Source organism: Emydura macquarii, unplaced genomic scaffold (assembly GCF_026122565.2).
Source record: "Emydura macquarii macquarii isolate MOO-44397 ecotype Brisbane River unplaced genomic scaffold, CSIRO-AGI_Emac_v2 contig_1790, whole genome shotgun sequence".
Classification (NCBI taxonomy): Eukaryota; Metazoa; Chordata; order Testudines; family Chelidae; genus Emydura; species Emydura macquarii.
Window position 1 is genome coordinate 13,472,014 of NW_027131927.1, and position 25,211 is coordinate 13,497,224.

General features: G+C 42.6%; 1 protein-coding gene across 7 annotated transcripts in view; it reads right to left on the reverse strand.

The window, feature by feature from the left end:
• The window catches only part of EPHA5 (EPH receptor A5), a 292,850-nt gene that overhangs the window by 82,571 nt on the left and 185,068 nt on the right, over nucleotides 1-25,211 (reverse strand). For all 7 annotated transcript variants that reach the window (XM_067556908.1, XM_067556907.1, XM_067556905.1 and 4 more), the window contains one exon: nucleotides 1,152-1,276. In XM_067556908.1, coding sequence (XP_067413009.1) covers nucleotides 1,152-1,276 — 125 coding nt within the window. The remainder of the gene's footprint in view (nucleotides 1-1,151; nucleotides 1,277-25,211) is intronic.

Sequence of the window (25,211 nt, forward strand, 5' to 3'; positions counted from 1 at the left end):
TCCTGTTCTAGACAGGTAAGTAGCACCAAAAAACCCTTGCTGAGTGGGTTTATCAGGGTCCAGAGGCTCTGGAACAAGAGAGCCTTGCAAAAGAAAACAAACATCCCAAACTTTCTGGAAAGCAAAAAAAGGTTCCAGCTGGAGATTTGGGCAAAGGATGAGAGGACGCCTACTTTATCCAAACTAATGTGCCTGTCCTGAATGATATGGAAAGTTGTCCTGATTCTTAGCACCTTTAAGCCGCTGTCTGTTTTGAAGACCCAAGGCTAAAATTCTGCCCTCAGATACAGGGGAGCAACTTCAACTGAAGTCAATGGGAGCTACATGCATCTCCGGAGGCACATCTTGTCCCTAAATGTCTTGGGCCAGATGCCAATGTCCCTACTCAGATCCAGATTCTGACTGGCCCTGAAAAAGCGGGCTGTGGTCAGTCCCTGCCGCAAAAGAGCTCACACTCTAAACGAACAAGACAGATAAAGCGAGGAAGGGGAAACAGAGGCAGGGAAAGAGGAGGGGAGGTCAATCATCTATCCTTACTCTAACAAACCTCCTATAGGTGCCAGTAAGAATGCTGCCTAAAGAAAGACTTCATAGGGTTTCAGGATGTGGTCCCCAACACAGTCAGCCCCTTGGGACAGGGACTGCCTTCTTGTTCTGACTTTGTACCACGCCTACCACCATGGGGTCCTGGTGCAATACTGGAGCTCCTTGGTGCTACTATAATACAAATCAACAGTAACAGCAACAACCTATTGCAGGGATACAATAAGAACCCCAACGTGCCCTAGCAGATGTTTCAGTGAGCACTGGAATAAATGCCAATCCTTAAAACCAAAGCAGAAGTGAGAAGATGGATGCTAGTTCCCAAGTGCCTCTGATTCATAACAAATTAGTATACTTTAATTTAATGTGATAAGTCTGGAGATGAAACTGACATGCAGTTTTAATGTATTTGTTCAACAGAAGTGGCACTCTAATGGAAAACAACACACACATTTCAAGTCTTCCTAATCATTTACTGCAGAATCAATCTGACATTGATTTACGCATAAAATTGCTTCATTCCCTTCCATGACTAGGATAATTATAACTAAAAGAGAAGGACAGCAAAGAGAAGATACTTAGGATGCTTTGCAATCAGTCAGTCACACCTTTTCAAAATATTTGATTTCATATTCCAGGATGATGCCATTGGGTCGATCCGGCTCCTGCCAGGAAAGGGAGATGCTATTTTTAGCTATCTTTCCTTTTTTCACAATACTGATTGGAGACGGTGCTGCAAGACAGGAGAAAAACAAAACAAAATGATTAGACATTTCCTAATTTAAATTGAATATTATACATACTTCTGCATATAGCCTTCTGGCCAGAGAGTGTGCCTTAGCTTCAATGTGGATTCAGATCATCTGGGTAACTGGCCCTTTGGCTATGCTGGTTTTCCCTAGGTGAGATCTGGCCCATTGACCGCAGTGGAACTATGCCCATTCTCACCAGTTATGGCTCTGATCCCACTGATGTAGTTTCTAATTAATTCTGACCTGTGGTCTCAGTCCAGCTCCTATTACAAAAACTTCTGCCGTTTCCAAAGAATTTTTATATGGTAATTTCCATAAAGCTTTAAATAAATATTTTCTGATAAAATGCACACAGATCAAATTTAAGGAAGAGGTGGGGAACCCTTTTAAAATAAGACTCATATCCTCTCCTGGGATGATCTGGCATGGCTCCACTGAAGCCAATGGAGTTACACTGATTTTCAACAGCTGAAGACCTGGACCAAAACCACCACCATAATAAGATTCCAATTCATCATAATGTTAAACTGTATGCTACAGCAGCAGTTCCCACACCAAACCTACAGCCTGCTTCTTGTGGTAATGCAGTTACACACGGTATGCTTCCTGTCACAGCGAAGGTATTCGCTTTACAACGTGACAAAATGTTCAGAAGAGGATCTCATGACTGCCTGGTTGCCTGAGGTGGGGCTGTGATGCATCGTTTATGTCAGTCTGTAACGCGTGTCTGTGTCAGTGATGCCAGGCAGAGGGACAGTGCAAGGCTTATAGCCATACAGTCTTTAGAGGAAGAGCAGGAAGAAGGTTGCGGAAGCTCACAAGGTGGCAGATCGCATGGAAAGGGGAAGGGGATTTGGAAGCTTTTGGAGTAAGAGAGTGAGACCCTCTGATAAGCTAAGAGGCTCAATAAGGTAGAGCAGGTTAGATATTAAAAATTCAGCATTTTCCAAAAGAAAAAAAAAAGGGAGGGCAAGTTTTTCACAAAAACCTTTGCAAAGAAAATTCATCCGATTACCTAACCAGCTCTCACAACTAGCAAGATCCTGCGTGGGAGGAGGGTGGGTGATAAGAGGGAGTCAAAAGAGTCTCTCTAAGATCTTAAAGGCAGTTCAGAACATTTCCTATGGTACAGAAATCCAGTACACCAATCTCTTTTCTGAGAACATCTGTAACAGAAAATGTAGCATCCCTGTGCCAATTATAGAGGAAAAATAAACATAGCATGTATATAGTAACAGACATGTTCAAATTCCTGTGTAAACAGTAGTCCTCACCGCATCACGGGCTGGTGGCGGTGGGGCAGGGAGTATGTTTATCTCCACTTTATAGATATGGAAACTAAGGTGGAGTTGAAGCATCTTACCCAAGCCAGTGGACAAGCCAGAATTAAACTCCAGGAGCTTCTCATTCCTAATGAGGCATTGTGGCCAAGTGGACAATGTGCTCGACTTGAGTCTTGCTCAAGCTCACACTGAAAGCCCCCTGCAGCTCAACCAGATGGATAAACAGGGTACCCAGTCCCATGGTCCAAAGGTGGTCAGATGTCATGCTAGCTAAGTCACTTCCTTGTGGGTGACTGGCAGTGGAAACTGACATGCCTAACTGCTTCAGCCTGCTGAATCACCTGACTCAGGGTAGTCTTCACCTTTTTAATGGCTCACTTCTAATGCCATATTGGCCGTAAGATATAGCTCTTTCCAATCAGCCAGCTTTGCAATGTGTCTTTCCTTTGTTAGCTTACCAAACTTTAATTTCTGGCTACATAAGTATCCAACATGGTTGGTTGCAACCAGGCAGAACACTGTATTCTACCGGGAAAGAGAAGCAAGATAAGAAAATGGGTAAGTGAACTCCCAAAGTAAATGAGAGAGGCAGCAACTGTATCCATTTTGAATCTTCTTCAGAAGAAGCGTTAAAGTGTAATCATGAGATAAAGACCAATTAAGTATGTTTTTCAATCCCAGTGGTGCCGGAATGATATTGCAGCTATTCTGCATCCTCAACACATTGAGGTTACAACACTCTGATCTGAAGAAGGAAGGTACACGTATTTTAGAGTTTTCTTTATCAAACACAATGTAATTCAATCTGAGCAGTCAGACAAAGTCTGCAATCATTCCATCTTAAAAGCCTGCAACTGGATACTGTGCTATATGATCTCAGGAAAATAAAAGGATTACATTGAAACTTGCTTTTTTAAAGGTCACTGATTCTGCAAGGGCAATATCCTTTTAATAAAAGGGAACCCGTCCACTGAAAAGTTCCATTTAGAGTACAAAATTCAGGATGTGTAGAAACTATAATACATTTGCACATAAGGGTGGGTGGGAAGGAAATTCTTATTTAAATCTTTGCCTTGATGTCAAAGGAGGGGATGTAAACAATACATCCTTCTGATGCCATTTAGAAGTAAATCTGCACGTTCATGCTAATTTCAAACAAAATTCTCAGAATGAAAGTGGGATATTATATCATTTGCATATATGTTTGTGGTTCACCAAAATAATCATGCACGTGATGAAGACAAACAGAAAATGTAACAAGGTGTGAAATTGCTGATGTACATTTTGCTTTCCTGAGACTAAAATTAATCATAAACCAAATAACATCTCAGAAAATTGGTTGTATTTTTATGCTGTTTGTAACATTTCCTTAATAGCATTAAGTGGCCAGACTAAATAAATAAAAGTCACTGCCAATTACCCATCATTATTCACATCTGAATAACTACAGGACAGGATTTCATGAGAAAAAGACCTTTTAGAACATTTTTCCTCTGCAACCTTTTATAATGACATTAGTACTGAATTAGCCAGCGAGGCACCAAACACAGTATCAAAGAAGTACTGCATTGAGCCCTAGTAACATCTAATGTACGACAAAGTTTATGGGAATAAAATCTTAATTGTATTTTAAGACAAACTAATGTTATCAGGCAAATGACCACTGCACCAAGATAAAATAATTAATCCAGACTCCACAACTCATATTTTAGATAATGCTATCCCTGGCCCACTTAATTTGGCCTTTGTATATTTCATTCTGGCACAGATGGCAGCTAATGTTTCTTCATCACCTCCCCCCCCCCCCCCCCAACCCCACATCTGGTGCAGCTTTAGATTAACCAATATGGAAGGCTGGGAGAAAAATACAAATTTGGCTCATTCTCATTGCACTAAGCAAGCTGTTTTCCCCAAACCAAGACCCTCAGTCCACTCCTGATCTCCATGAGGCCAGATTGTCTCTTGTAGTAAATTGGCATGCTCCTCTCAAGTCAATAGAGGTATGCCAATTTACACTAGCGGAGGAGTTGGTCCCACTTCTCTTGGTTGCCAGCTCTCCAATTACTTGGGCTTCAATTTCCTTTTAAAAGAAGATTAAAGTATCAGCAAAGAAAAAGATTTTGCTTTTCCTGTCTTAGTATTGAAAGCCATTGTGGTTTGTGCCATACGTGCAGCTATGCTACGGACCTTAGCTTATTTTAGTAGTGTTTTATATCTGCCGGCAATTTACTGAATCTGATTAAATTTCTGTATGTGTAAACAGGCTGGGGTCTAAAATTTCAAACTTCTAAACACCTTGGCATTCTTTCCTGGCTCTCATGCCAACGTTGCTGCGCAGTCTGAAATCATGCCAAAAGACACAAATGTCAGATTCATGCTTAAGATTAAATCAAATCCATCAACTGTCATCACAGAACCAAAAAACATAGTATCATTAATACACGGTAGCACAGGAGACTGGCTGTAAGTGGAGAAAAGGAATGCAGAGTGTATTGCTAAATTAATGTTAACTAAGAGACAAGTAACATGGGACACATTTCAAAAGCCTAGTTTACTGCAATTTTTCATTTTGTTTCTAATTAACGGCATTATTAGATTTTTTCCTTAAGGTTTGTGATTATTGCAGAATTTGAAGGCAATGCTAGCATTGTTCAATTTGAATGAAACTACAGGCAATAGGAAATTATAGTAAGCTACCAACAGCACTGGATTTATTTGTTTTTAATGGTAATGGTTTAGAAAAACAAAAATATGACGTTAAAAAGGATGGTGGGGAAAATGTTATTGACTACTGTGTTATCTCTTTGGATTGCTACATAATACATCTATTCTTTCACTTTATGCCCCTGCAATCATGCTTTTAAAGAGCTCAGAACCCACTAGCGCCTAAATCAGCTGCTGTCTGAGTACTTTTGAAAATCTAGTTCATGAGGTGAAATTCATGTGATCGATGTACCACTTCAGTGCCACTGCAACTCTATTTGGAGATCTTAAATGGAACCTAAAATGCCACTTAGTTCCTATGCCAACTCACTATAGGTAGGTGAATATTACCACACATGATTAAATTCTGTACATTTTGCAAAATAGGGTCCCATTTCTGTAACATTTGAGTTGTCCTTAGAAGTCTGAGGGGCTCCTTGAAGGACTACGGTCTTCTTTGTGCTGGCCGTGTGCACAGGGGCAAAATGTCACTTTTTTGCACTAAAACTGGACATATCCAAGACAGAACGATGGCATTTCCTTTATAACTTCTACCTGCCAGAGTTCAGACGTAAAGGCCAGGCCACAAACTGACCCCCAGCTTCCTTCCCCCAGCCCTGCTCTCAAAGCCTTGCAGCAGGCCCTGAAATGTAATAGTCTCTGGCTGCCAGGGGGGTAGCCAGTTCCAGAGCCTATGGGCCCTGGTGAAAATGGGCTCACCGCCTCAGTAGTGCTGGGCTGGACTAACGGGGACAGTCAACTGTTGTAGTCCCACATGGGGAGGGAAGCTCTCTCAGGTTGCTGCCACCTTAACTCTTTGTGGCTTTACCGATTAAAACCAGCTCCCTGTCAGGCTATTAGCTGGGGGTGAAGGAGGATGGCTGAGACTGGGGCAGGAGCAGGCAGAGGCTGGCAGAACTACTAAAAATCCTGCCTCCAAGGTAGCTTCATGGAGCAGACTGGAGTGGCGGCTTCCATTAGGAACCTGTGTAACCTGCCTCGGGGGCAGCTGTTTGTGGATTGGCAAAGGGCCTGGTTGGTTGGCCTGAGTCTCTCGGATTCACAGGCTCAGGCCTGGGTAGGGCTCCTCATCACACCCCCGGAAGCAGACACCCAGACGAAGTGGGAGCCAGCTCAGATCATGGGGCACACCATCAACCCACCGGGAATCTGCACCTCTGAACAGTACCGGAGTTTTGAGTCAATCCAGGCACATGGAGAAAGAGAAACAAGGTTTGATTCTTCTCTCGTCCCTTGGAAATTCCTGTTGTCTCTCATGAGGTCTTGCCCCACCACTTTCCTCATCATTTCAACCTTTCACCTAAGCAACCCCAGAGATGGCTGTGTAAAAGCTAGATGGGTTACATAAGCCAGGCAGGGATGTGTTTTTGTTTTTGCTTTTGTTTTTAACTGGCAGCAAATCCCCTACAGATAAGGGTTTGGGTTTTTTAAATCAAAATTAAAGAGTCACTCCCACATTACAGAGATAATAGTTTAAGTCATTTTTCTTTTCTTTTTTTTGTATTACAGCAGTGTTTTCAGGGCCAGTCGGGACTTAGACCTCACTGTGCTAGGTGCTGTACAGATGCATAGGAAGAGACATTCCCTGCCTGAAGAGTTTTCAGTCTAAGGGTATGTCTACACTGCAAACAGAGGTGTATGCCAGCTTTAATCTAGCTAGCACTGGTAATCATGGCAGTGAAGATGCAGAAGCATGGACCATGACATGGGCTAACTACCTGAGTGCCTGGCAGGCATGTACTGGGACAGCTAGCCTACCCCATCATGTTGTCACTACTACCTGCCTCAGCTAGGGTAAAGCTAGCATGGTTATGCTGACCCACACTGCAGTCCCACCTTCACTTGTGGTGTAGACACACACTAATGGTCCAGTCTTGCAAAGACTTACTCATGGATTCAACTTTATACACTGTGAGTAGTCCAACTAAAATCAATGGTTGGATTTAAGTTAAGCAAATTTTGATCAAAGTCAAGCAGATATGTAAATCTTTGCAAGACCAGGGCCTACCTGGACAAGGCAGAGAAAAGAGGTATTAGTATCTTTCTTTACAGATGGGATACAAGGACTAAGAGATTCAGAGCTAGATTTTCCCAAAAAGCTCAGCCTTAGGCAGCTCCAAATGTTCTCAATGGGAGCTGCTGGGGCCTGAGCATTTCTGAAGATCTGGCCCTAAGGGGCTTAGATCACTCAGAAAACCTGTGGTTGAGTTAGAAATTGAATCCAGATCTCAGTCTAGTGCTTTAACAAGATCATGCCTCCTTTGTAAAGATGCCATCTTATTCGGTGCTGACTTTCTCTCCATGAGACCCACTGACTCCAGTGAGATTTGCACGGAGTGAAAGTCAGGAAGAATTTAGCTCTATGTTTAAAATAAAATAAACATCTTTTGCTAGATGCAATTTCATAGAGACCAGCTACTTTCTATTGTAGGATTACTACAAAACTACAACCAAATCATATACAAAGAGCTAATTGCCTTTTGCTGCAGACCCATTTAATAAAATAATTTGGTCATAATATTTAATTATCAATGTAAAACTAAAATAAAATACCACAGGAGCAATATTAATGCACGTACAAAATCACTACTCAAATCATTTATACCTTAATTTGTGTTATAAAAACACATCCATGAAATACATGAATTTTATTGAGATTTTCCATCACTTACTGATGCAGGCATTATTGAGGCAGCAAATATATATATATATATACAGAGAGAGAGAGAGAGAGAGCCTTGAAACATTTAAGTTCAATGTCTTTCTCTTAATCAAAGCACAGACCTAATCTGCATTAAAGCAGTGCGGGACATTTCTATCTTAAAAGATACAGGATGCACTCCCAGCTCTGTTGAAGTCCATGGGAGTTTTGCCGCCAGCTTCAAAGCGGCCAGAATTTCACCCAGCTTCTTCTTGAAGAGTCAGAGTGAAGGGATGCAGCACATGGAAGAGCTGTGGCTACAGCTGGGCTGGTTTTTTTCCATGTGTTCTCTCTGGCTAACATTATTCATTCTAAGCTGAATTTTAAACACGGGGCCACACATTGAGGCATTCGTTCAGCCGCAGGATGGCGTTATTATTTCAGTGGTGGTAGCGCCAAATATCACGAGACTCATGATAAACTCATGAGCATTGGCAACACTGCTCCAACCACACCAGTGATAAATAACAAATTCTAGCAAAAGCAGTAGGTCTGTGTCTAACTCTGGATATCACAGGCTAATAAATTAGTAATGAAATCATTGGAATCTATTCTTATTGCATATTCTGGAAAGACACAGGGACCGGTGCTGATTCCCTATGATATTGAATACTCTCATGCTACCAAATGTGTTTGGAAAGGAGACACTCTCCAGCACTACAGCAGCCAAGAGAAATGGCTCATACAGACTATTACCGTCATTTACCTGGAGGGCTTCACTGGTGATTTCCATAGAGATTCATGCAAACAGTCCCTACATTTTGGCCACACGCACAGCTACCCCAGGCTTACCTGGAGCTATGACACATTGAAGCTATTATATATACTCTGAACAAATAAGTTCAATATTATTATTATTAATATTAGTATTATATTAAAAGCACCCCCCTTAAGAGAATTTTAAGGACATGCAAAGTCAGGAATGCCACAAATTAAGAATTGCCTGCACAAGGGAAGCCCTGATATTCAAATGTCATGGTCTCAAAGCGTTTCTCAGATAATTCAATACAATTTTGTCCAATTTCTTTCCCAAATCTTAAGGCCCGATCCTACAATCATTTGTGCACCAGAGTCATTTTACTGGTACCATTAGGCTGGATGGTGCCCCCAAGACCTCTATGTGGAGGAAGTCTTGGGCAAGGCGGTGGGTGGGGGTATTTTCCACTCCCAGTGGCCTGCTGCTGCAATCCCCTCATCTCCTGTGGGGTATGCTGCTTCAAGATGAATCAGCCACAAGTGGCTCTGTCATGGCCCACACAGTACAGCAGGGCTCCTACCACAACATCATCACTGACCACAAGCAGCTGCCTGCCTGGGCCTCTGTACCGCTGACCTCTCTTATCCACCCCTCCTGTGGCCCTTTTCCTCAATTCCCTCCCCACCACATCGGCAGCACCAAGGTCGACTGGCCAGTACCCATCTCTACTCCTCACCCTACCTCCTGCCTGCTCACACTCCTATCTCATCCTGAGGTCATCACTCCATGCTCACCTCCTCCTGCATGGCCCTCTCAGAACCCAGTTCCCACTCCGCCGACTCGCCGGCCCATCCTGCTGCTATGCCACACATCAGTGGCTAGCTCCCAGCTGCTGCCCTCTGCTCAGCCCCTCCTGCCACCCTGAAGACATGGGCGGAGCTTTGCCCAGCAGGTCTTCCAGGCTTTCCGCTGCTTGTGCACGAACAGAAGAGAAGCATGCAGAGGCAACTCCCCATCTCAGATAACATTATCCAAAGACCCTAAGTGACTTGGGAGCCAAAATCCCATTTCCAAAAGCTGCTTTGATTTCCAGTGAGACTTTGGCTCCTAAGTCACGTAGGCACCTTCGACAATGTTACCCTCTCCCCGCACCTGGGAAGTTCCGCTCCTTTGGGCTAGGACTACATTTAAATCACAGTAAGCCCTGCGAGATTTGGCCCACTGGATTCAATCAGCACAGTATGATCGGTGTGGTACTTTGCTGTCTTAATACCAGGCTTGGAGGGTTTAGATTTTTATCGGTAAATGTCAGTAAACCTCAGTTTCACCATGCACAAATGGGTGAAAAAATATTTCCATCGATAACAACTGAAATTTACAGAAAGGCAAAGTCAGAAAATTCTGCTTGAGAACTTAAAGTCTGAAGTAGAGACATTTATTTTGTGGGGTGAGGTGGCTCATTTGTATTTTAACAGTGACACACCTTTAACTTTTAAAATCTCAACTTTAAAACTGGAGTTGCGTTTCTTCACACTTGCAAATTGCCTGTGATTTCCCTAGCTGATCTCAGTGGTGTTGTGGTAAAACTTCAGAGCACTTGAGGCCCAGTCCATCAAAGCACTTAAGCATGTGCTGAACTTTAAGCAGGTGAATAGTAGTGTTGAAGTCAATGCGCTTAAGTGCTCCCCTGGATCATAGCCAGAGTGCTTATCTTCTTGCAGTGCTGAGACCTATACTATCAAAGATTCGGATCCAGGTATCTCTCGGCACAAAGAACACCTCTTTTAAAGTTTGCTACTTATCTATCCTTAGTATCTTAATTATCTCATTAGCATTTAAACAGAAACATTCTTTTAGAAATTGGGGACTATTACCCGCCCCCCCAAAAAAGCTTCAGCCGGTGAATGAAATCACAAAATATATTATTCTTCCTCTCTAGACAAACACCTTCCTTCAGCAAGACCCATTGCATCGTTCTCTCGGCTGTTATTAAATGCAAACCCCAATAAATACGCCAAGTACATGGGCCATTTTTAAACAGTGTGGGAAATTTCCTTCGGTGCCAAGCTGCTGCTCTAGATGATACACGAATCCATCTTGTTGATTAATTCTAATATTAAAGCCAAATTAGTAAACACTCCGACAGAATCACTGGCATCCATGTAAAGTCCTTACATTTCAGCCTGAGGAATAACTACCGTACTGACACAGCATGCTAAAATAGGTTGTGGGGAAATTCTTAACAAGTATTGTAGTGAGTTCTGGAACAGAGAGATGTCTTGTGAATACTGTATCCCCTCCCCTGGTACCATCACTCTCTCCTTGATTCCAGTATATGAATGACACAGGAACACAAACTCAACACTGCATTAGCCCATATGAAGAGAGACCACCTACAGGACTTTCATTGTTAAGCATTTTGATAACAGCTTTCCATTCCCGTGAGCTTGTCTGTCATACCTGAATCCTTGAAGATGCCCTATCATCCAAGAGGGTTGGTATTACGATTAAAGCACTGGACTAAAATACAATCTCAAGAGGTGACAGTGTATTTCCCAGCTCTGCCAGAGACTTCCAGTATGACCTTGTGCAAGTCACTTAATCCCCTTTCTGGTAAGTGGGGATAATAATACTTCCTTTGTCTTGTCTAGTTAGACTGTAAGATGTGGGGGGCAGGAACTCCCTTACTAGGAGTCTGCACAGTGCCTGGCACCATAGGACCTCAATTTTGGTTTGGGCCTCTAGGCACTGATGTAATGCAAACAATAAAACAATGAGAATCACAAGAAATCTTTTAAACCCTTCCTGCTGGGAGATGGCTCCCTCTACTGCAACAACAGATAACTTGGCGCCATCATGCTAATGTCCCAAAGTGGGACAAAGCCACAAAATGAGGGAGAGGAAAATATAAAGTAGTGCATGATTTTATAAATGCGGGGGAGTTAATTTCTCTTGCATAAATACCTGTTTACAACACCTGTTAGCAGGGAATGGCACTACTCATGTGCATAAAGTTAGGCATGTGCTTAAATGCTTTGCTGGATCAAGGCCAGAGTGCTGAGAACCAAGCCCAAGCTGAAGACCAATATTTAAATGGAATACATATAGCGCAACGTTGCCTGCAAACATTACACCTACGTGCTACCATTATGGAGACGTGCTATAGAATGTAATAGAAAATGACAGTCTGATTGGAGTGGGGTTTTTAAATCATCCCATAGAATTTATGGAATAGCTACACTCCTGTATGGCATCCAAAAACCCTACGGCAAGGATCCTTATCTACTACATTGCCCAGTCTTGCAGAGTAATTTCTACAGAAGCTGAAACAGGGGGACTCTGCACAGGGAGGCAGGCCTGTTTGGCTCATCCATCCGGGTAGCAGGTGTTAGAACCCTACATGAAACTCCAGAGAAATATCTGCTGGCTCATTGTGGCAGGTGTGGTTGGTAAACTCCACCAGGAGGCGGAGGAGGATTATGGGGAAGAAGCAAGAATACTCTAGGAACAGCCAGGTTTGGGAAGAAGGCTTGGGCTGAGGCTACCGTTTATTGCTGGTTGGCCTGTGTCACACCCTTGATGACGAGGAATCCATTTGCAGGGCTTCCCCTTTAAAAGGAAGCATCTACACCAGAGGGGAGCCAGCTGTGGACTGTGGCTTGTCCTGGCTCACTTCCCCTAAGATTGGAACAGTCTTTGAAGCTACCTCTTTAATAGCGAACACCCTTCACCACTCAGGACACACCACCTGTGCCGGGAGCCTAATTACGGACTATGGGAGAGGAGAGGAAATTGTTTTGCTGGGTCCTAGAGTGAATGGGCTAATACTGGGGGTAATAGAGGGTGACAGAGACCTACAAGGCAAAATGCTGTCCATGTAAAAGCCCACCCTGTGGAGGATAGGGCGGGCCTTTATAATACCCTTACGTCCTCCATCATTGATAGGTGGATCATTAGCTTCCTTCCGCCCCAGCTTTGTCCTCACAGGTTATCAAGACTTGCAGACATTTGGCAGCCCATGAAGCAAGAGGAAGACAGCAAAGAGCAACCAGTGGTGGAAGTCCCATGTTGAAACCAAAGGGCTGCAATTTTAAGATTTCACAGCTCTTCTACGGTAGCTGTGTCTGGAAGGAGAAAAAGCACAGTCCTTTGCCTTCCCCATAGTGCCTGCAGACCCTTGGTCAGCAGATCTGTTCTGGGATGCAGCCCCCTGGGTAATCCCAACTTTTTTTTGACTGCTCTGAGTTCCCCTTAGGATAAGGAAACATCTCCCTTTCTGGTTCTGATTGATCAGATTTGAAGCAAACCATCTGCATCCGTACTAGCAGAGAAAGAAGTTGGGAGTGAGCAAATGCCAAGTCTTGGTGTGACTTTCAGCCACTGATACTCTCTGAAGTGTTCAGAGAAGCATATGCCACACCTTGAGCTTTGGCTGGTGAAGGCCATCAGGAAAGTACTGTGTACGTGATTCCTAGGGATTGCTGGTTATCCCCCTCAGAGAGAGGCCAGACTGCTTGTCACTTTGAAGAATATATTCCTGCAGCCTTCACTCAAGAACCCATATCATGACATTGATGATCTAGCCAATTATCCAAGAGCATCCCATTTGCCATTCCTGAGTTAAGATTGTGGAGAAGGTTGTGGAAGTCCACTTCTAATAAAAACTAGATGCTTGGGATTTCCTTGACCCTGGTCAGTCTGGATACAAAACTGTTTTTGACAACTAGACTGCCATGCTTGTGTTGTGTTGGTCAATGATCTCTGTAACCCAGGGACTTCTTGGTGACAACTGGCAGAGGACACAGGGGGTGCATAGGGTTTTACATCCTAGATTGGATGTATGCATAATAGGTCACTGAAGAGGGCATGTGAGGTCTCTACAAAGAACCAGTAGCCCACTAGTCATCTTAATTCTTGTGAAATGTGTGTACAGATAATAGTTAAGGAGTTATGTATCTATACTAAAAATAAGGTTCTTAAGATCTTAAAACCAAGACAGGTCACTAGAAGGTGACATGCCCCAGAAATGTGCATTTCAGGAAGGAGATAGACACACCTGTCTGGTTATTTATGTATTCTACACATCACACTGTAGTCCGATTTGCATACTGAGCCAGAAGCAAAAAAAGAGATTGTGAAATCTTCAAGAGAGATGCCCAGAAGGTTTAAGAGCTGGGGTGTTACTATTGCTAGCCCGTAGAGAGAGAACGGGGCCTGTGAGCCTAGAAAAGAGGGCTGTGTTGCTAAGGATACAAGTGTCACAAGTTGTGATGCTTGCGAGGGATATGCAGGGCTATGAGGCACCTTGCTACCAAGGTGTACCCCCAGTAAGTGTCACAACTCCTCCTAGCTGTCCATGCTGCTATTGCTGGATCTATCAGCCTCCTTCAACTCCATTGATACCGAGGTGTTGACTTACCGGGAAGACCTTAGTGGGAGTAGAGCAGGCTGCCCTTTGGTGGCTTCTTTCTTTGCTGTGGGAAAGATTGTAACAGGTAGCTTAGGGAAAGGGCTCTGCTCCGCAGGGACTGGAGGCTTCCATCTTATTTCCCTTTATTCAGTGTGTAAACAGGGCCATTCGGAGGCTTAAGAGGGAGACATGGTGTTTTCAGGCTGTGAATGAAGCCTAGCTTTATGACTATCAGCCCAACCTGGATGGTGCAATCAAGCGCCTCAGTCAATCTGTGGTTGAGGCTAGGGTTTGAATGTGGCTACAAAGCAATCCAAATAAGGCTGCTGATGACGGCAGGCTGGGGTAGCAGCTGGAGGATATGACAGAAATAGTATCAGCCATTTTGATCAAGGGTGTTTGTCTGAGATTGGCCTCCAAGTTCACAACGTACAGGTGATGTTTGATTCCCACTTGCCCTCGGAGAGTAGTACGGTGACAGTGGCCAGGCCTACATTTTCCCATCACCGCCTAGGCAGGAGGTTGCAATCTTTCCCCTCAGATGCTACTCTCATCCAGGGATCTGTTAGCTCATGTTTAGACCACTACAGTGCTGAATCCACATTGAGCTACACCACAAACCCACCTGGAAACTGAACAGTGGCCTTACTAAGCAAGGTGTCTCATTGGTACCAACGCTCTGTTTCCTGATTGGTTCTGGTGGCCTACCAACAGGTGTTGGTTCTGATCTATAAAGCTCTCAGAGGCATGGGACATTCTTATACCAGTCTATCGTGGCTGTGGTCAACTGAACTCCTCACGCAGGAGCTTCTTTAGGGGAGAAGAAAGGTAGCTGCTGGCAGGAAGGGCCACAAGGTCCTCTTGGCTCTGTGACCTTGCACTCTTTCTAGTTCAAACACAGCCCAAATGCACATGCTGGAAAGACCCTGGGTAAAAGCCCGCTGACTTCAGTGGGGCCAGGATTTCACCGTGTGGTAGGCCTTTGAGGAGGGTTGAGAGTATGGGTGCAATAAGGTTTGGGTGGGGTGAATTTTGCTGCTTCAAATGACAAGCTGGTCAGGGTAACTTACCTTTGCTGGGGGTGTGGGGAGGGTTGTTTTTATGCTGAGTGACTCCTCTGTGGTGGACTGTCATTCTAAAGAGCTGTCATGGACTGCAGAGTTGGGGACAGATGTCTGGCTGGGTTTGTGTTTCAATTGCGATATGTATTAGCATTATCGGAGCTACCAAAAAAGCCAGAGCCCAGGCAATGGCTCCTTTTGAAGTTATACAGCACATGTAGACTTTATTTGGAGCATGGCTGGAATGCCACCTGCTCATACAAACCTTTTAAATTTTTATAGCACCCCATTGGTTTCACCTATAGTAAATTCTACAGGACTTTCTATATCAGAATTAATCTTTTCTCCCTAAATTTGCCCTGTATAAATGTGGCATTAAAAATATGTGAATGATGAATACAATGCATCAGGCAGGGTGATTAAACAACAGTAACTATAGATACTGGGATATATTCACTTATCTCCCTGCTAACAGTGATAATTGATCATTCCTAATCTATGCCAAAAACAAAACATAGATTACCTCCTTTTAGCAATCCAGTTTCTCCTCCCACTGATGAGTTCCCCTCGACTCTTTAATACAAAAATAAAGCACATTAACTAGGTCTGACTATTCTTAGTTCAACAGCATTGAAAACTGCATCCTAACAATGCATGTAATTGATCCCATTTTAAAAAAATATTGGTTTAGACCTTCTGGGGAGTAGAACATGTGAAGTGTTCACATTATCAAGGTTACTGCAGTGAACACAGATACATGAGAAAATATTTTTTATTCCTAAAGGCTCCCCTTAAGAATGGTGGCCAAAGAAGACAAGTAAAGTGTGAGAGCTTTAGGACAGGTCTATGCCCAAAATTGTGCTGGTTTAACAAAAAAGGTTATGTTTTGAAACCAATGTAGGTAAAATCCTGCATGGAAACTTTTAACTCAATCTAAACCTGGCCAACTGCAGTTTAGCTTGTGTCCATAAATGTACAGGTACAAGCTAAACCAATATAATCAATTTTAAACCAATGTCCGTGCAGTTTAAGCCATAAGACACCATTATGCTCATCTAGTTTAACCTCCTACAGAACACAGGCCCAAGAATTTTTCCCAGTATTTCCTGCATCAAGCCTATAACTTCTGGTTGAGCTAGAACATTATTTGAAATTACAAGTCTTTATTTAAGGATTTCAAGTGATGGGGAATCCACCACGTCTCTAGGCAAGTTGTTGCTATAAGTGAGTCACAGGGGTTTGCATCAATTTAAGTATTTTGGGGAGGGGCAGAGGTTGAGACAAGGCCTTCTTCTCCAGGTCTCACACTTCATCAGTAATTCTTATGGACTCAGGCAACCCGCACAGTACTGACCACATAGCGCGTAATCCTGATGGTAACTGAAAACCTATCTTTTACATCATAGAAGAGTACTGCCATTTCCAGAAATGCGTATCAGCCTCTTTTGCAAGCTATTTCAGAATATTTCACAGTGATGCTACAACACATTCCTTTTATCCAGCACATTGTAAAGAATGCATTTTTCCATGTACTTGTTATAAATGCATTAATATCTCCTTTCTGTGCTGGGTGAGTAGTGTCCATGTGTTTCAGATAAGAAAAGTGTAAATCAAAGAACAGAACATTCCTAGTTAAAAAGGGAACAGTAAATTCATGCTTCAGGGCAAAAGATCATTGCCGTAGGGGTCAGGAAGTCATTTTCAAACTCCCACTACTGCCATTTTATGAACTTAGCCCTTCATTTCAATTGCTATGAAATAATTCATTTGGGGGTTGAAGGAAATGGCTTGTTTGACCCGAAACAAACATTTTTTCAACTTCTTTGATTTTCATTTTTAGTTTGAGACGAACTAGTTTTTATTTTTCTCCAGAACACCCATCAAACTGAAAAATCCATTATTTGCCCAGCTCTAGTGTGTAATTTAAAGAGATAATGCCAACTCAAATATGTTCTAAAACCCAGCTCTTGTGAAAACAGATTTTTGTAAAACCCAAGACCAAGAAAAATGCTTCAATGAATGTTTCATTAAAATTTCAATTGGGACAGTTATTTTATGCAAATGACCAGACCATACTGCCACAATATTTGAAACCGAAAGATGACTTCTTTGAGAAACTGAACATGAAAAACAAAATGGAAATTTATTTTCCATTTTCATAATCAAAGGTGGTGTTGGAACCACAAGTATGAATATATATTTAAAATATGATTTTTAAGTTCAGTGTCTTTCTAAGACTATCAGACAAATGCCAAGAATTCTGTAACATTTATCAGTCTAATAAATACAACGATTCCATTCATAGTTTAAAAATACTGTAACGACCTGCAATTATCAAAGAATCATATTCAGTCTGTATGATCCCCCAGGCATTTCAGCACTATATTTTTTTTAAAGCTCAATGGATAAGAATTAGTCATTGAATTATTTTCATAAGGATCTTTTTTATCAGTGATTAACGTGTAAAAGAAAAGTGAGATCCATTAAATACACATTTTTTCTCCTCTCTCAAGAGTCCAGCTCAGCATATTACCCAGCCAAGCACAAAATAAATTCCACTCAGTCCTACAAACTACCAAACAATTGTTTTCCAAGCTGTATATCTTTTTCATTTGGCGCATCATACTTACTGTACCCCAAGCAAGAATTTAAAATTACTTAGGCCATTAGTGCTTATCTTCTTGTTTATTGATCTGTCATGAACTTCATGTTACCTACCTATTTGTCCTGTCAAAACATCTCCACCCCCTAACTAGACAGCACATCTTGCAGTATATTTTAAGGAAAGTGGTATTACAATCACTGCATTTTTCCCGAGTGGCTGCTCCTTTGTAAATTTGGACCATAAAGCCCCATCTCCAACTGGTATCATTTGGGAACTGCTTTCATTTTAAAACTGCTTGGACTATTTAAAAGGTGGTGTTCTGTTTCATGTGAATTGGGAACAAGGCTTTTAATATCTGGGTGCAGCATGTAAAATTATGGGTTGCACTTTATATCTTTCGTATTGTCTCCTCTTGGCAATGACTCTCTCACTGGTACATAACGGTCTTGTTATATAGCTGTCTCAGTGTTTTAATTCTTTGGACCAGTCTTTTCACTAACTAGATCAAGGATAGTTACTGTATTAAGCGGTTTGACAACAGGAGTTAAAATACAAAAGGAATGAAAATATATTTTGGTAAACCAGGCTGGGACAACTTTTGAAAGTCCGCGGGAAGCAATAAAGAGGAATATGGAAGAAAAAATTCCAGGATCATCCAGACCTGGAAGGCGAGCAAACAGCTGTGCAGGCATTGAGAAAACGTCAGGAATGATTTAAAATCAACTTTAGACATTAGGCCGAATCCTCTTCTCTCTTGCCTGGGTGGCTACCCTTACTAATTTCAGCAGGAGCGGCCACCAGGTAACTGAGAGAAGAATGTTGTCCATTTTGAAAAAGTATAGTGTAATATATACCTCGGGGTAGCAAATCAGCTTAAACAATGAACAAAATGTCCATAAAAAGCCATCAAAATCAATTTACCTGGTCTCAATTAGTGTACAAGAAATTTTCTTTGCCCTTTCTGAACTGAACTTTGAAAGGTGATCTGTACAATCAGAACAAGGCATATACCATTTCTGTACCTTGATGAAGTAGGAAGACTTTGCTTCATGCCCACATTAAACTCCTGAATTCTTTTCAGAATATTCAGGAGAGTGTGTGAGTGTGATTTTGTAAGTAAATACATAAACAAACTACCAGCAGCTGGGCAGGTATTTCCAAAATGCAGAAGGCACATGATGGGTCATGCAAGATGTGGGGAGACAAAAAAATTGGGGTAACTGTCTGGCGGAACTTTAATTTCAGGGAGGCATTTTGGCTCCTGTGCGTAGGGCCCTAGACTGGGACTCAAGAGACCTAGGTTCTCTTCCCTGCTCTGCCACGGCTTTGCTGGGTGACCTTGGGCAAGTCATTCTCCATGCCTCAGATTCTCCATCTGTAAAATATGAATGATAGCACTTCAAGAAGAACTTGCAAAGCCCTTCAAGATCTACGGATGAAAAGCGCTCCCTGAGATCTAGGTATGCATGGGAAGGCACAAGTTATCGCCACTGGATGTTACAATTGTCATCACCTTCCCATCCCAAACACACAGCTCTGACATACAATAGAATCTCAGAGTTATGAACACACCGATCAACCACACACCCAATTTGGTACACAATCAGGCAGCAGCAGAGACCAAAAACAAAAAAAAAAAAAAGGCAAATACAGTACAGTATTGTGTTAATCATAAACCACTAAAAAATAAAGGGAAAATGTTAAAAAAATTGACAAGGTAAGGAAATTGCTTCTGTGCTCATTTCATTTAAATTAAGATGGTTAAAAGCAGCATTTTTCTGCTGCATAGTAGTTTCAAGGCTGTATTAAGTCAATGTTCAGTTGTTAATTTCCGAAAGAACCACCATAATGTTTTGTTCAGCGTTAAGAACAACCTCCATTCCCGAGGGATTCATAATTCTGAGGTTCTACTGTATTAAACAGATTTTTAAAAAATTAGACTCTCACAGCTGCCGAATTATTGATTTGATTCTTTTACTGGAAATTTCACTCCACTGTTCAGTGGAGTTTCCAATCTTGTCTATTTTTCTCACAAGCTTCCTTCACTCGTGGTTCAATACATTGACAATAAAATGGAGATAATCCCTAACTTCAATGTGTGCCCTTTGGCGTTTTATGCCGTTCTTGTGTGATCTGAATTATTTGATAGGTGCATTTCTTACATATAAATCATGCTCTGCAGTCTACATTGCTATCCACTGATTATGGTGTATGGGAATATCATGCACAACTAAGCTCAAATGGAAGTGAACACCCTGACTGATTTTTTCTCTTTATAAAATATACAGTAGCGAGTACTGCAGCCAACAGAGGGGAAATCACCTGAACTGCATAAACACCATGGCTTGTGAGCCAATGGCCTTCATATTCATCAGTGCTCAGGGAGACTTTTATTGCCTGTGTGAACCTCTCATATCACTAGTTTAGACATCAGCCCGGATGAAAGGAGCACCACTCTGACAGGCTTGTATGTACTCTAAACTAGAGTAATCTATGTGTAACATGCAGCAAAGCTGCATCAGCTTCTTAACAGCCTACAGGGCCAGGTTCCATGATCAATAAGCACGTCCTACACACAGCTAGGCCTGTTTCTTTAATCGCATTCAGATGATTCCCTGATAGCATTTGCCAAATTAGAACCTGGACATTATACTCCATCTCATCTTACTGCTCACATTCTTTTAAATAAACAAAGATTATGAGTTTGACTGTACCAAAGAAAAGGGAGTTTCTGTTTAGATTCACTTAAGTTTCAGAGGTGAGTTCCTGGTTCCATTGAAGTCCATAGAAAAATCCCCATTGATTTCAGTGGGGCCAGGATTTCGTCCCAACTGTTTAACATGCTGCTACCCCTTCTCTTAATTAATTAATACCGCATCCTCCTGATCCCCAAGTGCTGAAAGGAGTGATGTTATCTGAAACAGAAGTAGCATTGCTTTACCATGCTAGCCAATTCCTGGTACCCCACAGCTAGTGGTTCAGTGTGTCATTCAATTGTTTGCAGTTTACCTTTATTCTAATGAAGGATTCTGCAGTATTTAGGGTGTTACCTAGCAGTGAACTGGAACTCAGGAGACCCAGGTTCTATTCCTGGCTTTGCCACTAGTCTGCTGAGTGATGTTGAGCAACTGACAGCCCTGCTATGTGCCCCAGTTTCCCCATCTGCAAAACAGGGGTAATGACAGACCTCCTTTGGAAAGCACTGTGAGGTCTACAGAATTTGAAAGTGCTACATACGAGTCAAAGTACAGAATACCAAAATAATGAGGCAGAGTAAATCATTTACACACCTTAATTATGGAGCTTTTAATGGCAGCCATTCATGTATACAAGCTAAAAATACACTAACCACTTTCCATCAGTCACTGAACTCTACAGTAGAGGAAGCAAAGGGTAGATTTTTCAAAAAGCACTTGATGTTAGCTTAATTCTGCTCCCACTGACGCCACCAATAAAATCACTGTGACTCCAATGGAGCAAAATTAAGCCAATCCTGAATACTTTTTAAACTCCCATCCCAAAGTTATTTCCTGACATTCAAATAATAAACTTATCAAATCAGATCACACAGGTAAGAAGCTCATCACAAGAGATTATAACAAAGTAATTAATGTCCAGGATAAAATTATTCTAACGAATAACAAATACCCTAATCATGAGAATACGTTGACATCAGCCATGCAAGTGGGGAGACAAATATTGAGATATGTCTGTGTCTAGCTTTTCTAGTTTGCTGTTTTACAACACATGGCAGGAAGTAACAGTACTGTAGTGCAATGGTCACAAAAGATCTCTCCCTGACTCTTTTAAAATGAATAAAGAAAGCTTGCATCTGCCCCTTTTATGAGCAATTTGCTCTTGGGGAGGGAAAAAGAAAATAAACACCTAAAAATAGAAGTGTGCAAATGATGCCATTATGAGCAGCAAGATTGTTTACCATATTCCTTAGCCACAGATTTATCGCTATGTTTTTAACACATGCAGTACATCTTTTTTTTCTAATTGCAACTCAGTCTGTGAAATGTAATTAAAGAGCTCATAAATATTGTCAGTAAGTGCACCCTCTTTTCCCAACTAACTACTAAAATCTTCAAAAGCAGATCTCATCAAACCTTGATGGAATATGAACTAAAATATCTATTTGCACATGGCTTGGGGCTGAGAAATTAATCTCTTTCTGTCTTCCGCAAAATTAAAGTCACCCCTTCCTTCCTCCCCTCCCCCTGACTCACACGTTTTCCCACAATCTATTCATTTTTTTCATCTGATTTATTCATTTTCTAATTACTGAACAAAACTCAGCACTCAAATAAAGTCAGTTCGGTTCTAGTTAGAGATCAATATTATAGCTGCCAGGTTTCCTTTTGGCTTTCCTCCTCCAGTCTTACATTGTAACAAGAGCACCTTTACCGCCTCTAAGGAGGATTATTTGGGGGCAATCTCGAGAGTTTATTCATGCATGAGAGAAAAATTCTTTTCCATTCAGTGTAAATGACTGAGACCTGAACAATGAAACTCAACCCCAGACCGAAGACCCTCTAATGGCACTTCAAAGACTTCTCTGGCCTCTAGAGGGTGTGTAGCGGTGCCCAGGGACTGAAAGGAGGCCCAGTTAACAGAACAGCTGGTCTGTGAGAAGTAGCGGCTTCTCTTTGTGAGGCAGGAGTTCCTGCCTAGGCCAAATGGCAACAATAAAATAGTTTGACTTGAGGCATCGCTTGAGATTCACAAACCGTTAGCAGCCACACGGTGTGGTGATTTTTCGGGTGCTTAGCTCTCTCTCTCTCTCTCTCTCTCTCATAAAGACAAATGATAAAACCCCTCCACATGCGAGGCTACATTATGCCCACAGGCACAGCCCATGTGCCTGTGCCCTGCAGATTCCCAGGAATAGCCCCACAAACCACTGTGACTTGGTGACTCCCTTCAGAGGGGTCATCATCCCCCCCCGCCCTTGCTCTTTGGGATTGTAATTTGCTGCTGGCACAGACCAGCGACAAGCTATGGCACCCTGCAATATGCCAGCTCAGCTGCTCTAGCTGGCGCATGGGGGGATGGAGCACACAGCAGCTTCTCAGCGACTGGATACCCAGTGCCAGCTCTGGGCATCTCATCCAGGGATGGGAGGGGGGATCCTTCCTCTCCCATGCTGCCCTGCACAGACGCGTAGTCCAAGTCACAGTCCATCCCGAAATAAATAGTGTCGTTTAGTAATGCTGACTCTGCTGTTTGAATGCCACGCTGAGAGACTACAGCTCCAAATGTGACATGTACACAATTCCCAAAAGCAATGGAGGTGGTATTTTAGCTGCCACAATCTGGTCTATCAAGCACAGGAGGATTTTTGGTGATAATGATACCACTGTCAGCAGCCAGGGCACTCCTTTAGGAAAGGTGAGGGGGGCAGGACTCCAGTGAAATTACTGCCCTGTAGCAAAGGTTTTCTATGGAAGGCATGTGGCCCTATTACCATAGTATCTGAGCCACTCACAACCATTAAATGGCTTTATCCTAGGTATCCCACGTTGCAGGTTAACACTCACCCCGGGAGCAGCCTTTCTCCCCTGTCTCCTGGTACGTACTGCTGCGTAGACCATTATCTGGGTGCAAACGTTAAAAAAATATCAGAAGCAACTGATATCTTTGTGAAGCTTTTTTAGAGTCTACATGTCAGAGACTGAGCCTTCAGCACTTCATTACTGCCACCGTTTGATTTTGTTAAGTGCTGTTTTTGGCCCCTCATCAATGTGCTGTTGCCAGGATGTTCGAAATACTATTACTGCCAAAGGCTGAATAAACTGAATGTATTTACTGACAGTAGCAAAACACTCTCTCTTTGGATAGGAGCTCATAGGATCGGGATTGCAGTTACACTTTATCATCCGAGTGCTGGAGTTTGCAAGCACTTTAGCAGACGAGACAGAGTTCACCAACCAACCATACGAAATTCAGTACACTCCACTCTGGTTACCAAGGGCAGAGACTTTGCTTATAATAAACACTTTCTTGTCATTCCAATGTCTTAAAAGGGAGGGTCAGGAGAGCTGGTAGGGAGCTGTGATTATTGCAAAATGAGACTGTGGAGAGCTACTGCACAAATGTTCCCTGTAAAATATTTCTCCACCACCTATTTACATTACTTTAGTCCAACAAATACTATAAATGAAACTATTATTATGAAGTGTATTAAAGTAGCAGCCAGAGGCCTCAACTGAGTTTGATGATCCTTTGTGCATGGTGCTGTACAAATCTATAGTAAGAGAAAGCCCTAACGCAGAGAGCAGACAGTAATGAACAGACAAGACAGATGGAGAAATCAAGGCACAGAGAGGTGAAGTGGCTTGCCCAAGATCACACAGCAGGTCAGGGGCAGAGCTGGGAATAGAATTCAGGTCTCCTGAGTCCAAGTCCAGGGCCTGATCCACTAGATGACACTGTTTTTAGTAGCATACCATTTTTATTCTTACCATTGAGGTAGCTTTGAAACCTGTTCAGTAAAAATGGTTCAAGCCACATTAATCCAGATCTGAGCTGCAGCGGCAACCTGCTTTGAAATCAGCTTAGCTAAACTCCTTTGAAAACTAGTTAGAAAATTTCCCTGGGAAAGCCAGGTCCTGAATCCATGGTCGAGACCACCCACACTCCTTTTCCCAGACCCTCCTACCTGCTGAGCTCTGCAAAGCCCATCTCCGTTGTGTACAGGACATGCAAATGCCCTTACCCACCTGTTCTGAATATGCCATTCCCCATGTAGTGTAACTGGGGCAGCCCTGATGTGCTGGGGGGATCTTCCATGACCACTGCTACATTTGGTGAATGTCACACAGCTGGAAACTATAACACGTGCCAGGGGATCGGACCTGGAAACAACATCTCTACTCTGTTTCCAGCCTGATTCATCTCCTTCTGTGTGATTTTATTATTATGATTTACAGCTTCTTGATGTGTCTACTTGATGTGTCTTTTTCTGAAGGAGGTTGCGTAGCAGCTGGGATTCGTAGGGCAGATTTGGAATGACTCCAGCAGAATTCCTCCTAGAAGTCCCAGGCAGGGCACACTGGCATACCTGATGCAACACCCTTGAAGAGGGTGTAGCATATCATGCACAGTCCGTTTGCTTTGCTGGTGTGTGTATTTTGTGGGGAGGAAATAGTCATGACCCCGTTCCCATCTAGGGTGCCCAGATAGCAAATGTGAAAAATCGGGACAGGGGGTGAGGGGAAATATGCGACTATATAAGAAACAGCCCCGAATATCGAGACTGTCCCTATAAAATTGAGACATCTGGTCACCCTATTCCCAGCTTTACCTTATCTTCTCTTAATCCCTTTGTGCCACTACATGGAGTCTGGCTAGAATCTGACCCAAAGTGATTTTCAATCACTCATTAAATGTGCAGATATGTTACCTGAGTTTAGAAGCAGAGTTTGGGCTT